This window comes from Colobus angolensis, unplaced genomic scaffold, assembly GCF_000951035.1.
Source record: "Colobus angolensis palliatus isolate OR3802 unplaced genomic scaffold, Cang.pa_1.0 Scaffold18, whole genome shotgun sequence".
NCBI lineage: Eukaryota > Metazoa > Chordata > Mammalia > Primates > Cercopithecidae > Colobus > Colobus angolensis.
In genome coordinates, this window is record NW_012114932.1 from 4,408,554 (window position 1) to 4,421,171 (window position 12,618).

Genomic DNA, 12,618 nt, shown 5'->3' on the forward strand with positions numbered 1-12,618 from the left:
TCACGCCACTGCACTCCAGGCTGGGCGACAGAGAGAGACTCCTTCTCAAGACAAATACAGTAATCAAGACAGGGTGGTATTGGCAAAATGGATAGACTTATAAATTGATGGAACAGAACAGCCCAGAAATAAACCCAAATGTAATATGGTCAGTTGGTTTTTTTGTTTTACAAAGGTGCAAAGGCAATTCAATAGAATACAGACGACTTTTTCAACAAATGATTCTGTAATAATTAGGTGTCAATGTACAGGAATAGAAACTTAGACCCACATCATTATACCATATACAAAATTTCACTCCAAATGTACCATAGGCCTCAATGTGAAATGTAAATATGAAAACTATAAGACTTCTAGAGGAAAACATGGGGAAGAAAATCCTGTGACCTACTTCATAAAAATTAAAAACTTTTGCTATTATAAAGACACAGTTAAGTAAATGAAAATACAGTATAAGTTAAAAACAGGGAAGAAATTTTTACAAAATTTATCTGATAAAGGACTGATATTTGGAATACATAAAGAATTTTAAAAATTCAATAATAGGAAAATAAACAGTTCAATTTTAAAATAGTCAAAAATTTTGACCATTCAAGTCACCAAAGAAGACAAAGGGATGGCAGAGAAACACATGAAAAGATGCTCAACATCCTTAGTCATTAGGGAATGAGATACAACTAATTTCCTTAAAAAAAAAAAGGAGTCCTCTGCTTCCAGAAGTACATCTGGTTACCTCCAGCTGATGCAGTCCTCATCCAGAAGCAATGATGGTACCCTGGATTTCCTGTGTGGGAATTAATAAGTAATTAATAAATGGCCTTAGCCGGGCATAGTGGCTCACACCTGTAATTCCAGCACTTTGGGAGGCCAAAGCAGTGAATAACCTGAGGTCAGGAGTTTGAGCCCAGCCTGGCCAACATGGTGAAACCCCATTTCTACTAAAAATACAAAAATTAACTGGGCATGGTGGCAGGTGCCTGCAATCCCACCTACTTGGGAGGCTGAGGCAGGAGAATAGCTCGAACCCAGAAGGCGGAGGTTACAGTGAGCCGAGATCACACCACGGCACTCCAGCCTAGGTGACAAGAGCAAAACCCCATCTCAAAAATAATAATAAAACAAATGCCCTCGTATTCTTGGAGTGTTTGATTTGGATTTGAATTGCTGATACTAAACCTGTGTTGCTCCATGATGGTTTTACTGAATTTAATGGTAATCTTTGACAATTTACAGAATGAAAAAGATTTAGACTTGCTATTATGAAGAACTGTCCTGTGGAACTGGTACTTAAAAGGGCTTGGTTGCCCTAGGAATTAATGATTCTGCTCTGTTCTGTTTCTGGGTTTCCTTTTATTAAATCTTTAAATTTTGAACAGTTTTTAATTGCTTTAACCTAATGCTACAAAGAGTGAGAAAAACTCCATTAATAAGACAGTGGTTGGATCTCTTTTTCATTTTTCTGTCTGTCACAATGGGTAATTATTTGTCATTGTTGCAGGTACTCCATCTTCTAAACCAACACTGCTAGCCAATGGTGGTCATGGAATAGAAGGGAGCGATACTACAGGTAAGTGATTCCCAGGATTCTCCAAATGTGTAGGTGATGCACTTACAATGAACACCTTGATAATCTCCTTTGAAGAGCATTATTAATGGAAGCATATGAATTATTTCTGAGGGTGGTAGTGTTCTTGTTGGATGTGTTTAAACCCAGGACATTGCCATGTAAAATCTCCAACAATGGAAGGAGAATAATGAGTTTCCTTTGATATTTTTTGAATATTTATTGGAGCTGTACCACACAAGAACTGGATCAACCTTAAAATACTTTTGTAGATGCAGAATAATAATCACCAAAATATGTTACATGGGAGGAATTTGGCCACTACAACTCTTTAAAACAGCACATCTCTTCCCTGAATCACATTGCATTTAGCTTTCTACAGTTCAATGTTAGGAGTTATTAATTTTGCCCCCAGTGTGTTTCCTTTATCTTTCCCTTAACTGTTGCTTTTGAAATTTACTTCTAACTAAACTCTTAGCTCTTTACTAGGGTTTTGATATTTTTTCAGTTAGCACTGAGTTCCTGTGGGTTCCTGTCTCATAACCAGCACGAACCCCCTGCCCCAATGTCTTTGTAGTGAGCAAAATTCTCAAAGCAGTAGCAGGAGTCCCAGGGATATACAATATAAATATTTTCTTAAGTAGCTGACATGAGAGTTGCCTGTTTTATTTTCATAAATACCTGCATTTACTTTGCAGTTGTGATCAGGCCAACACTGCTAACCCAAGTGAGTTGACTTCTAATGATCAATCCCATTGTTTCCTACAAGTGTGCTCTTAACTGGGCCATACATTTGATTCATATTATTGCATTGGAAGTAGTTACTAGATTTGTCGTATTTCTGTATTTCTCTTATATGCATACCTCAGCTATGAGAAGCCCTTCTGTGAGCCACCACAGGATTTCTATACGGCTTCCAGAAAGCCTTCTGTTAGCAATAGCAGCTATTCTAGGATTTACTCTTTATTCTGTGACCATAGGAAAGTTGTGTATATCTTTATACATCAGTTTTTTTGATGACCAAGTTCTTTTTGTTGTGAATGTTTACCAAGTGACGTTTACATCCTTATTAGCAACTTAATAAATTAGGAATTCTTTACTTTAGAAGCTTGAAACAACCAGAAATGCCACTTTATCTTCCAGTTTTGTGAATTGTTGTTTTTGTATTTCTTTGATAATCTCAGTCAAATGTAGTATTAACTTTCTGTGTCTGCTTTGAAAGCAGTCATCTATGTGATGTGGTTTCTAAGAAAACATTTGTGCAAATATCCCCATGATTAAAGGAGAAGTCTGAACATGAACTTTTAAAAAATGAGTAAATTCAGCTTTCTTTAACCAGGAAACAGTTAACCAGGGTAAGGAAAGGCTGGAGGGGATTGATTTTGATTAGGCAGTTGAAAGACTGGATGCCATTTTCATCCAGGAAGGAAACAACTACAAAAACAAGAGTAGATTTCTTCTCTAGTAGGAAGTCATGCCTGACCAGAAGAGACTCATACTCTGTGTAGCAGGTGCTTACTGCTGCCAGGTCTTAGTAGTACAGAATAGAAGAGTAAAAACTGTATCCTGGCCCTCGCTGTTTCAGGATTCCCTTGTGACAGAAAAGAACCTGGCTCTTTATGAACTGCCCATGACATTATGAGAGTAGGTCGTTCTGTTCTTGGATACCTCTCTGCCCTTAGGTAGCATATAGTTTGCACACCTGGGTTGTTTGAGTTCTGAATTTAACCACCCAACTATATTAAAATAGGTACTTGAGGCTGGGCGCAGTGGCTCACGCCTGTAATCCCAGCACTTTGGGAGGCCGAGGCGGGTGGATCACCTGAGGCCGGGAGTTCAAGACCAGCCTGACCAACATGGAGAAACCCTGACTCTACTAAAAATACAAAATTAGCCGGGCATTGGTGGTGCATGCCTGTAATCCCAGCTACTCGGGAGGCTGAGGCAGGAGAATCGCTTGAACCCGGGAGGCGGAGGTTGCAGTGAGCCGAGATCGCGCCATTGCACTCCAGCCTGGACAACAAGAGTGAAACTCCGTCTCAAAATAAAATAATAAAAAAATTTAAAAAAATAAAAAGAAATAGATAGTTGGCCGGGCGTGGTGGCTCACACCTGTAATCCCAGCACTTTTAGGAGACCGAGGCGGGTGGATCACCTGAGGTTGGAAGTTTGAGACCAGCCCGGCCAATATGGTGAAACCCCATCTCTACTAAAAATACAAAAATTAGCTGAACGTGGTGGCACGTGCCTGTAGTCCCAGCTACTTGGGAGGCTAAGGCAGAAGAATCGCTTGAACCTGGGAGGCAGAGGTTGCAGTGAGCCAAGATCGTACCACTGTACTCCAGCCTGGTCGACAGAGAAGACTCCGTCTCAAAAAAAAAAAAAAAAAAAAAAAAAGATACTTTACTGAAAATATGCATGTTTTATTGGGGGAGGGAAGGTGGAGGGAGGGGATGACAGTGCATGTTTTTGGAGCATGTGGTGACTTCATTCTAATTTGGCCATCACTACCTGGAGCATCTAACTCAATGCCATTTTGAAAATTCCCATTTCTGTTTCCTTCAGAATGTAATCTATAGTCCTGAGAGCAAACCAGCTTCATTAATAGCTTGGGTTTATGAGCATCTTGTGATATTGAACTTGCTGTTTACTAATGACCTGTGCTTTTCCACCCTTTCCTTCCCCTTCCTACTTCTTCCTCCCTCTTTTTCTCCTCCTAGAAGCCTAGCGTGTCTCTCAACACTGGGGCTACTGCAACACCAGACCAGTGATCTTTCCTAAGCACCGTTATACTTCTAAAACCTTCAGCATTTTGCAGAGCTTTGCTTTTCCTTCCTGGACACGATGTAGAAGAAACTGAGGGTAGTTCTTCGGGGCGTATTTCTGCTGATGCCTGAGCAAACAACCTGCTTCCTCTTGTGCTCTGCAGGGTTTGATGGAGCCTCATTTCCCTTTGTGAACACAAAGTGCAAAATGAATTCTTTTTAATTTTAGTAATTTTTACAAAGGTTATCTGATGTCTTTTATTTCTTGTTTTCTTCATGATTTTATCATTTGATTCATTCTCACATTTTTTTCCTTTAAATATTTTTAGTTGACCTTTTTCCTTTGGTTTTCAAATCTTCAACATAAATCAGAATAGTGTAACACCAAATGAGAACATGTGTTTTCATAAAGGGGTTGAGGCCACCAGTACTGCAGTGAATTTCCTTTTCTCCTCCCTCCTCTTTTCCTCTGAGCTTGCTTTTAGGGAAGGTTAATCTTATAGGCTACCTATCTTTCTCTCCACCTTACTAAAATCTGAATAATGATAGATATTTTAATTTTAAGTTTTTAAATTTAGGATTACTCAGCTACTCTTGAGTATTTTTCCAAATTAAATCATCCTTTATTATTTGCAAGTTGGACCAAATTTTTTTTTTTTTGGAGATGGACTCTAACTATCTAAGGATTGTTTCAAAAGGACTTTCTTATTCTCATTCCTAATTTTTTCAAACTAATTGCTTAAATCTAGAACCAGTTGAGATTAGTACTGTACAATGGTAAGCTTTGATTGTATTTATAGAAATATAACATAAAATATGGACCATGTTTTGAAATCTTAGAGGAATTCTGGTTTAAGATCTGAAATACTTTAAAGTTTTCTGTCGTCTTACTGATTATGCAGGTTCTTATAACCCCCAAGGTAAAAATTATTTCAGCTTAAAAGAAATAATTGGCACCATGTTCTGAGAAAGATTTTGAGATATACATTGTTTTTTGTTTTTGAGATAGGGTCTCACTCTGTTGCCTAGGCTGGAGTGTGGTGGCGTGATCTTGGCTCACTGCAACCTCTGCCTCCCAGATTCCAGTGATTCTCCTGCCTCAGCCTCCCAAGTAGCTGGGATTACAGGCGTGTGCCACCACACTGGCTAATTTTTGTATTTTTAGTAGAGATGGGGTTTTACCATGTTGGCGAGGCTGGTCTCGAACTCCTGATCTCAAGTGATCCACCCGCCTTGGCCACCCAAAGTGCTGGAATTACAGGTGTGAGACACTGTGCCTGGCCAGATGTACATTGTTTTAGATCCCGTGATACAAAACTACTTTTGAGATGGTAAGATTAGAATATCATGAAAGTTTAAACTGAATCCCTGCAGCGACTTCTGGAATTTAGGAAGCATTCCCTCTTCTACAGCAATCTGGTCACAGGGCTGGATTCTCTGACAAAAATTTATTCTATGGATTCAGGACAGAAGACACGTGAGGGTGATATGTTTTAAAGGAAAGAGGTTATGCTTATCTTCTTTGCAGTTGATAAAATATTAAAACTCTCTTGCCATAGAGAATATACCATCAAATAAAATAACCCTTTCCCTTTGGTGTACAGTTACATATTAAGTTGATTTTTGGGTTTCTTTCACCAGGGAACTTTTCAAAACTGGTAGTAGTTATTTTTTAAAATCATGTTTGACATCTTTCTATTGCTCGGAACCAGTCTCTGTAGCTGTCTAAGTTATGGGTGGAGAAGTCTGGGTATGACTCCGCTGTGTACATTCACGCATCATGATTGACATTGATTTATTCTTTTATTTTCATTTGGTTATGCTTATTTTTGTTTGAAATTTGTTTTTTTCAAATATGTTTCCTTTTTGAACTTACAGAATTGTTGAAATTTTCTAATAGCCAGCTAAAATTTGGTATATATTAGCTCTGTTCGTTTCACTTGGACGTTTCATTTTGAAAGAAAGAATTTTTATGTTTCACATACAGTTTTATACAGAGTAGCCAGTCCCATAATGAAGTGCTGTATTGCCATAGTGGTCACACCCAAGTGGTCCAGTATCTCAATGGCGAGGCAGCCAGATTGGTCAGGGCTGCTTTGTTGAAATGTGATGATTTTCATATGACTTCTTTCTCTTTCTCTCTCTTTTTTTCCTTTTCTGGCCCAATGTTGAAGATGTAGAACTTTGTTTTTAAATAATGTTTTTATAACTTCATTCATATACCTAAGTTTGTATTTTTTGTGACTTTAGACTTCAACAGTTTGTATATCAGGACTTTTAATGTGATTACTGTACTAAATAAATTCCACTAATAAACATCTTACATTAACACCTTATGGACTGGATTTGGTTGGGGTCATAATTATTGAAATATAATGTTACTAAAACACAAGTTGGGTAAAGACTTGAGGCCCAAGTTCTAGGTCTAATATAGCTTCTAATCCTACCCAGATTAATTGTATGGACTTTTAAGTTTTTGTCAAGCATTTTCACTTATGATTTTTGATAGTTACTGTAAACTCTCTTTTATCCAGAATTATAAAAGTTAAGTTCAAATGACTACTAATATTTAATGTCATTTTGTGAGAAAGTCACTTGACAGAAAGGTATTAAGAAGTTACTCCAAAAGGAAGCTTCCATGGTATATCAGTTGTTGTTAGATGCTTTCTAATACTACATTTATTAATTTCTAACACTATGTTTAGTTTAGTGCAGTTAAAATTCACATTCACAGTCTTCCAAAGTGCCTCCTGAATTATCAAATAAAATTTGCTACATTCAGTAACATTTAATTTGATAACTTTATTATTTGATAACCCAGTATGCAGTATCTGGGAAGAATTCAACAAAATTCCCAGTTCCCTAGCCATTCTGGGTTAGTGTTTGTTTACAGTAGGGTTGCAAGTACAATATGTTGACTAAATTAAGATATTAAAAATATTTTATGTCCAAGTAATTTGCATAGCCTAAGGAACTTTTTAAGCTTGGCAGACATTTTTGTTAAGAACACTTAATTTAATGTTTTTAGATTTCCTTTTTATTAAAACAGCTCAGTAATCTGTTCTCAGGTTTAAAGCACAGATTTTAAATACTGTAAGGAATAATTGACCATTAACTTTCTTATACATGCCCTAGGATTAAAGCTTTTGGTAATTGAAGCAATTCTTGAATTTTGTTATTGTACTCATTCCTGATGAGAGGTGAAACCTGGCTTCATTTGGATTCTTCCTCCTTATGATAATATGTTGGGAGGCTTAGAGGGTGTTCTAGGCAAAGACACAGGACTGGTCAGGCAGGCACAGAATGTTAGTTTCATTCCTAAATCGTGTAATACTGGATTATCCTCAATTTTATGTTGATGCCGTTTCCATTACAGTGAAGGTTTAACAAGACTTAACTACAAATTATTTGTGGGATAGAGTTCTGTGCGACCATGGAGATAAATTACTCTTATTTACAGTGGTTGGGGCTAGACACATTGCACTAAGTGCTGTACAAATGGCAGTGTTACTGGTTGTTTTCATCATAATTAGAGTACATAAATGGTTTATTATTGTGATAACTGTTGGCATGTGTAAAGTCATGCCAGCAGTGAAACAGTAAAACTACTTTTTAAGAATGTCATGACACGGAAGGTATTCTGTGTGCTTCATCACTGTCTCATCTGGTAGGATGCAAAGGATTTAGCATCAGAAAAATGCGAAAGCACCAAAAATGTGAAATATTAACAGATACATAAATCTGTGGTGTGTTAGTTTCTGAACGACTGTTGGAGCCATGCCATAAATTGTCATAACTCACAAGTGGAGCCCAAACATAGGCTGCACATTATTGTTGCTGTGTATAGACATAGCAAGACATCCATCCCAACTCCACCAAATTCCTGGAACAAAGCTTTATTTCTTTTCTTTCATTTTCCAGATAATGAGTTGCATGCTGGAGACGCATCAGTAAATTAACAGCATCTAATGTTTTTTTTTTTTTTTTTTTTTGAGGCGGAGTCTCGCTCTGTCGCCCGGACTGGAGTGCAGTGGCCGGATCTCAGCTCACTGCAAGCTCCGCCTCCCGGGTTTACGCCATTCTCCTGCCTCAGCCTCCTGAGTAGCTGGGACCACAGGCGCCCGCCACCTCGCCTGGCTAGTTTTTGTATTTTTTTTTTTAGTAGAGACGGGGTTTCACCGTGTTAGCTAGGATGGTCTCGATCTCCTGACCTCGTGATCCGCCCGTCTCGGCCTCCCAAAGTGCTGAGATTACAGGCTTGAGCCACCGCGCCCGGCCGCATCTAATGTTTCTTAAAGTTTTTTTGGTTCATGGTTTTCTAATACAAATACAGAATTTCTCTTCAGAAAAGTCCACATATACCCATATACAAGATGTTACATTTGCTTCTAGGGTGTTTAGGACTCCACTGAAACCAGCTCATGGACTAGAATCCTTTTCTAAGCCAAGCACTTAATTATACTCTAAGCCATGTTATTTCAATTTCTTTTGGGGTTTTGTATTGAATAAGACAAAATAGCTTCTTCTTGAGCTTTAAGTGAAAATATAATTCTGATTTTTTTTGTTTGTTTTTGTTTTTGAGACGAAGTTTTGCTCTTGTTGCCCAGGTTTGAATGCAATGGCACAATCTTAGCTCACTGCAACCTCCGCCTCCCAAGTTCAAGCGATTCTCCTGCCTCAGCCTCCCAAGTAGCTGTAACTGGGATTACAGGCGCCTGCCACCAAGCCCAGCTAATTTTTTGTACTTTTAGTAGAGATGGGGTTTCACCATGTTGGCCAGGCTGGTCTCGAACCCCTGACCTCAGGTGATCCACCTGCCTCGGCCTCCCAAAGTGCTGGGATTGTAGGTGTGAGCCACCGTGCCCAGCCTTCTGATGTATTTTGGTTTTTTGGGTCTTTTTTGAGACGCAGTTTTGCTCTTGTTCCCCAGGCTGGAGTGCAGTGCAGTGGCGCGATCTCTGCTTACAGGCATACGCCACCACACCTGGCTAATTTTGTATTTTTAGTAGAGTGGGGGTTTCTCCATGTTGGTCAGGCTGGTCTCAAACTCCCAACCTCAGGTGATCTGCCCACCTCGGCCTCCCAAAGTGCTGGAATTACAGGCATGAGCCACCGTGCCCGGCCTTTAAAGGCTTTTTTAAAAACCCGTCTTAAGTTCTAGTTACTGAGAGAAAATCCACACTGAGGCAAGGGCTTTGCATGTAGGTAGTTTATTTTGGAAAGTGGCCCCAGGGCACAAGAGTGGGATGCCGGGAAAAGTGAAATTAGAGGAAAAGACAATACAGTGCAGTGTGACTACTAACCTAGTCACTACTGTGGGCAAAGTGGGCTTAATTCTTTTGGGGTCTTTTGAGGACCTGTGTAGAATGCCTCTCAGTGTTCTCTACCTGAGTATCTCCGTTATAGAATTGGATAACATTTATTCACCATTTACCATCTCTCATTGCTTAACACTCTTCTTTTTTTTTGAGACGGAGTCTTGCTCTGTCATCCAGGCTGGAGTGCAATGGCGCGCTCTCGGCTCACTGCAAGCTCTGCCTCCTGGGCTTAACACTCTTGTACTTCTGGATTTGCACGTGTGCAGTGCCAGGCTGCAGATGTCTTGTCTCTTGGTGTCAGAGAAGTTGTAGGGCAGAAAACTTTGGTTTGGTTGATACAGATGCTGTCAAATCACACCTATGTGCAGCTGGATGCTGTAGCAATAGCTAGAATAAATGGTGAACTTAACAGAGTATGAGGTGGGGGCACAAGAAGTATCTTAATTAACCAAGAGGTTAATTCAAAGCAAGATTCTCTTAACATAAGATTTGTCTGCTTATGACTTATCATAGAGGATGAGATCCTTCAACACTGTAGAGGAAATTTGAAGGAACTCCATCTATTATGGTACTAATCCTTTTTATTTTCTCTCTTCCTGAGCCCCACGAGACAGTTTCGCTCTCATTGCCCAGGCTGGAGTGCAATGGCATGATCTCAGCTCACTGCAACCTTCGGCTTACTGCAACCTCCACCTCCAGGGCTCATGATTCTCTTGCCTTAGCCTCCCGAGTAGCTGGGATTACAGGCTCCTGCCACCATCTCTGGCTAATTTTTGTATTTTTAGTAGAGATGGGGTTTCAGCATGTTGGCCAGGCTGTTCTTAAACTCCTGACCTCAGGTGATCCACCTGCCTTGGCCTCCCAAAGTGCTGGGATTACAGGCGTGAGCCACTGCGCCCAGCCAGGTGCTAATTCTTGAGCTGCATTGTTAGAAACTATAGAAATAGCCACAGATGTTAGCTTTGGAATTTTCCACCCAAATGTTTTCTTCTAGAGTTACTTTTAGTAGTTTTTATGTTTCTAGAAATTTGTTCATTTCATCTAGGTTATATAATTTGTTTGCCTACAGTTCTTAGTATTCCCTTATAAACCTTTTTTTATTCCTGTAAGATTCATAGTGGTATCTCCTTTTTATTTCTGGTTTTAGTAGTTTGAATCCTTTTTTCTTAATAAATGTAGTTAAAGGTTTGTCAATTTTTTTCATCTTTTGAAAAACCAACTTTCAGTTTTGGTGAGTTTTCTCTATTTTCTCTCCTCTGTTTCCTTTATTTCCACTTTAATCTTTTTATTTCCTTTCTTCTGCCTAATTTGAGTTTAATTTGCTATTTTTCTAGTTTCCTTAGGTAGAAGGTTATGTTAGTGATTGGTGATTTTTTTTTTTATTCTTCTAATATAGGTGTTTATGGCTATAAATTTCCCTCTTAACTGTTTTAGCTGTACCTCTTAAGATTTGATATGTTGTATTTTCATTTTCATTCATCTGAAAGTATTTTCTAATTTCTTTTGTGATTTCTTTGATGTGTTGATTATTTAGGAGTGTGTTAATTTCTGCATATTTGTGTATTCCCCAATCTTCTGTTTACTTTCTAATTTCATCCCATTGTGGTTGGAGAACATGATTTGTATTCTTTCAATCCCTTTCAATATATTGAGGCTTGTTTTCTGGCCTAACATATGGTCTGTCCTGAAGAAGACTGTATATTCTGCTCTTGATGGGGGTGGAATGTTCTGTAAGATGTCTGTTAGATCTAGTTGGTGTATAGAGTTATATAGGTCTTCTCTTTCCTCGTTGGTATTCTGTCTTGTTTTTCTATCCATTAGTGAAAGTGAGGTATTGCAGTATCCAACAATTATTATTGAATAGTCTGTTGCTTGTTCAAGTTCTATTACCTTTCAATTTTACATGCTTTTTACATTTCTCAAGGATAAATTGCTTGCGAAAAATGCTACTGTTGTGGATAAGAAAGATACACACAAATGATCGCTATAACTATGAAGCCTCTAGGGGCCACGAAAGCAGCAGTTGAAATGTCGGTCACTGTTAGGATGATTTAAAGTGTTTTTCTGTTTTCAGGCAGGGTCTCACTCCGTCACCCAGGCTGGAGTGCAGTGGTGTGATCATGGCAGCCTGGAACTCTGGGTTCAAGTAATCCTCCTGTCTCAGTTTCCCAAGTAGCTAGGACTGCAGGTGCACACCACCATGCCTGGCTAATTTTTAAAATCTTTTGTAGAGACAGGGTCTTGCTTTTTTGCCCAGGATGGTCTTGAACCCTTTGCTTCAAGCGTTCTTCCCACCTCGGCCTCCCAAAGTACTGGAATTACAGGTGTGAGTCGCTGTGCCCGGCCTAAATGTGTTATTTCATTTTATTTTATTCTATTTTTATTATTTTTGAGGAGTCTTGCTTTGTTGCCCAGGCTGGAGTGCAGTGGCATGATCTTGGCTCACTGCAGCTTCCACCTTCCGGGTTCAAGTGATTCTCTTGCCTCAGCCTGCCGAGTAGCTGAGATTACAGGTGCCTGCCACCATGCCCATCTAATTTTTGTATTTTCAGTAGAGACAGCATTTTACCATGTTGACCAGGCTGGTCTCAAACTCCTGACCTCAAGTGATCTGCCCATCTCGGCCTCCTAAAGTGCTGGGATTACAGGCATAAGGCACTGTACCCAGCCTAAATGTGTTTTTTGTTTTGGTTTGGTTTTTTGTGATGGAGTCTTACTCTGTCGCCCAGGCTGGAGTGCAATGACGCGATCTCGGCTCACTGCAACCTCCACCTCTGGGTTCAAGCAGTTCTCCTGCCTCAGCCTCCCAAGTAGCTGGGATTACAGGCATGTGCCACCACTCCTGGCTAATTTTGTGTTTTTAGTGGAGATGGGGTTTCTCCATGTTGGTCAGACTGATTTCGAACTCTCGACTTCAGGTGATCTGCCTGCCTTGGCCTCCCAAAGTGCTGGGATTACAGGCGTGTAATCC

General features: G+C 39.5%; 1 protein-coding gene across 10 annotated transcripts in view; it reads left to right on the plus strand.

Annotated features, from left to right (window-relative positions):
* Positions 1-12,618, plus strand: part of MAP4 (microtubule-associated protein 4) — a 280,646-nt gene that overhangs the window by 144,942 nt on the left and 123,086 nt on the right. For 8 of the 10 annotated variants that reach the window (XM_011939190.1, XM_011939193.1, XM_011939191.1 and 5 more), the window contains one exon: positions 1,499-1,567. In XM_011939190.1, the coding sequence (XP_011794580.1) occupies positions 1,499-1,567 (69 nt within the window). Of the gene's footprint in view, positions 1-1,498; positions 1,568-4,284; positions 6,666-12,618 lie in introns of those variants that run through there. The other 2 variants (XM_011939197.1, XM_011939198.1) reach the window with 1 other exon arrangement.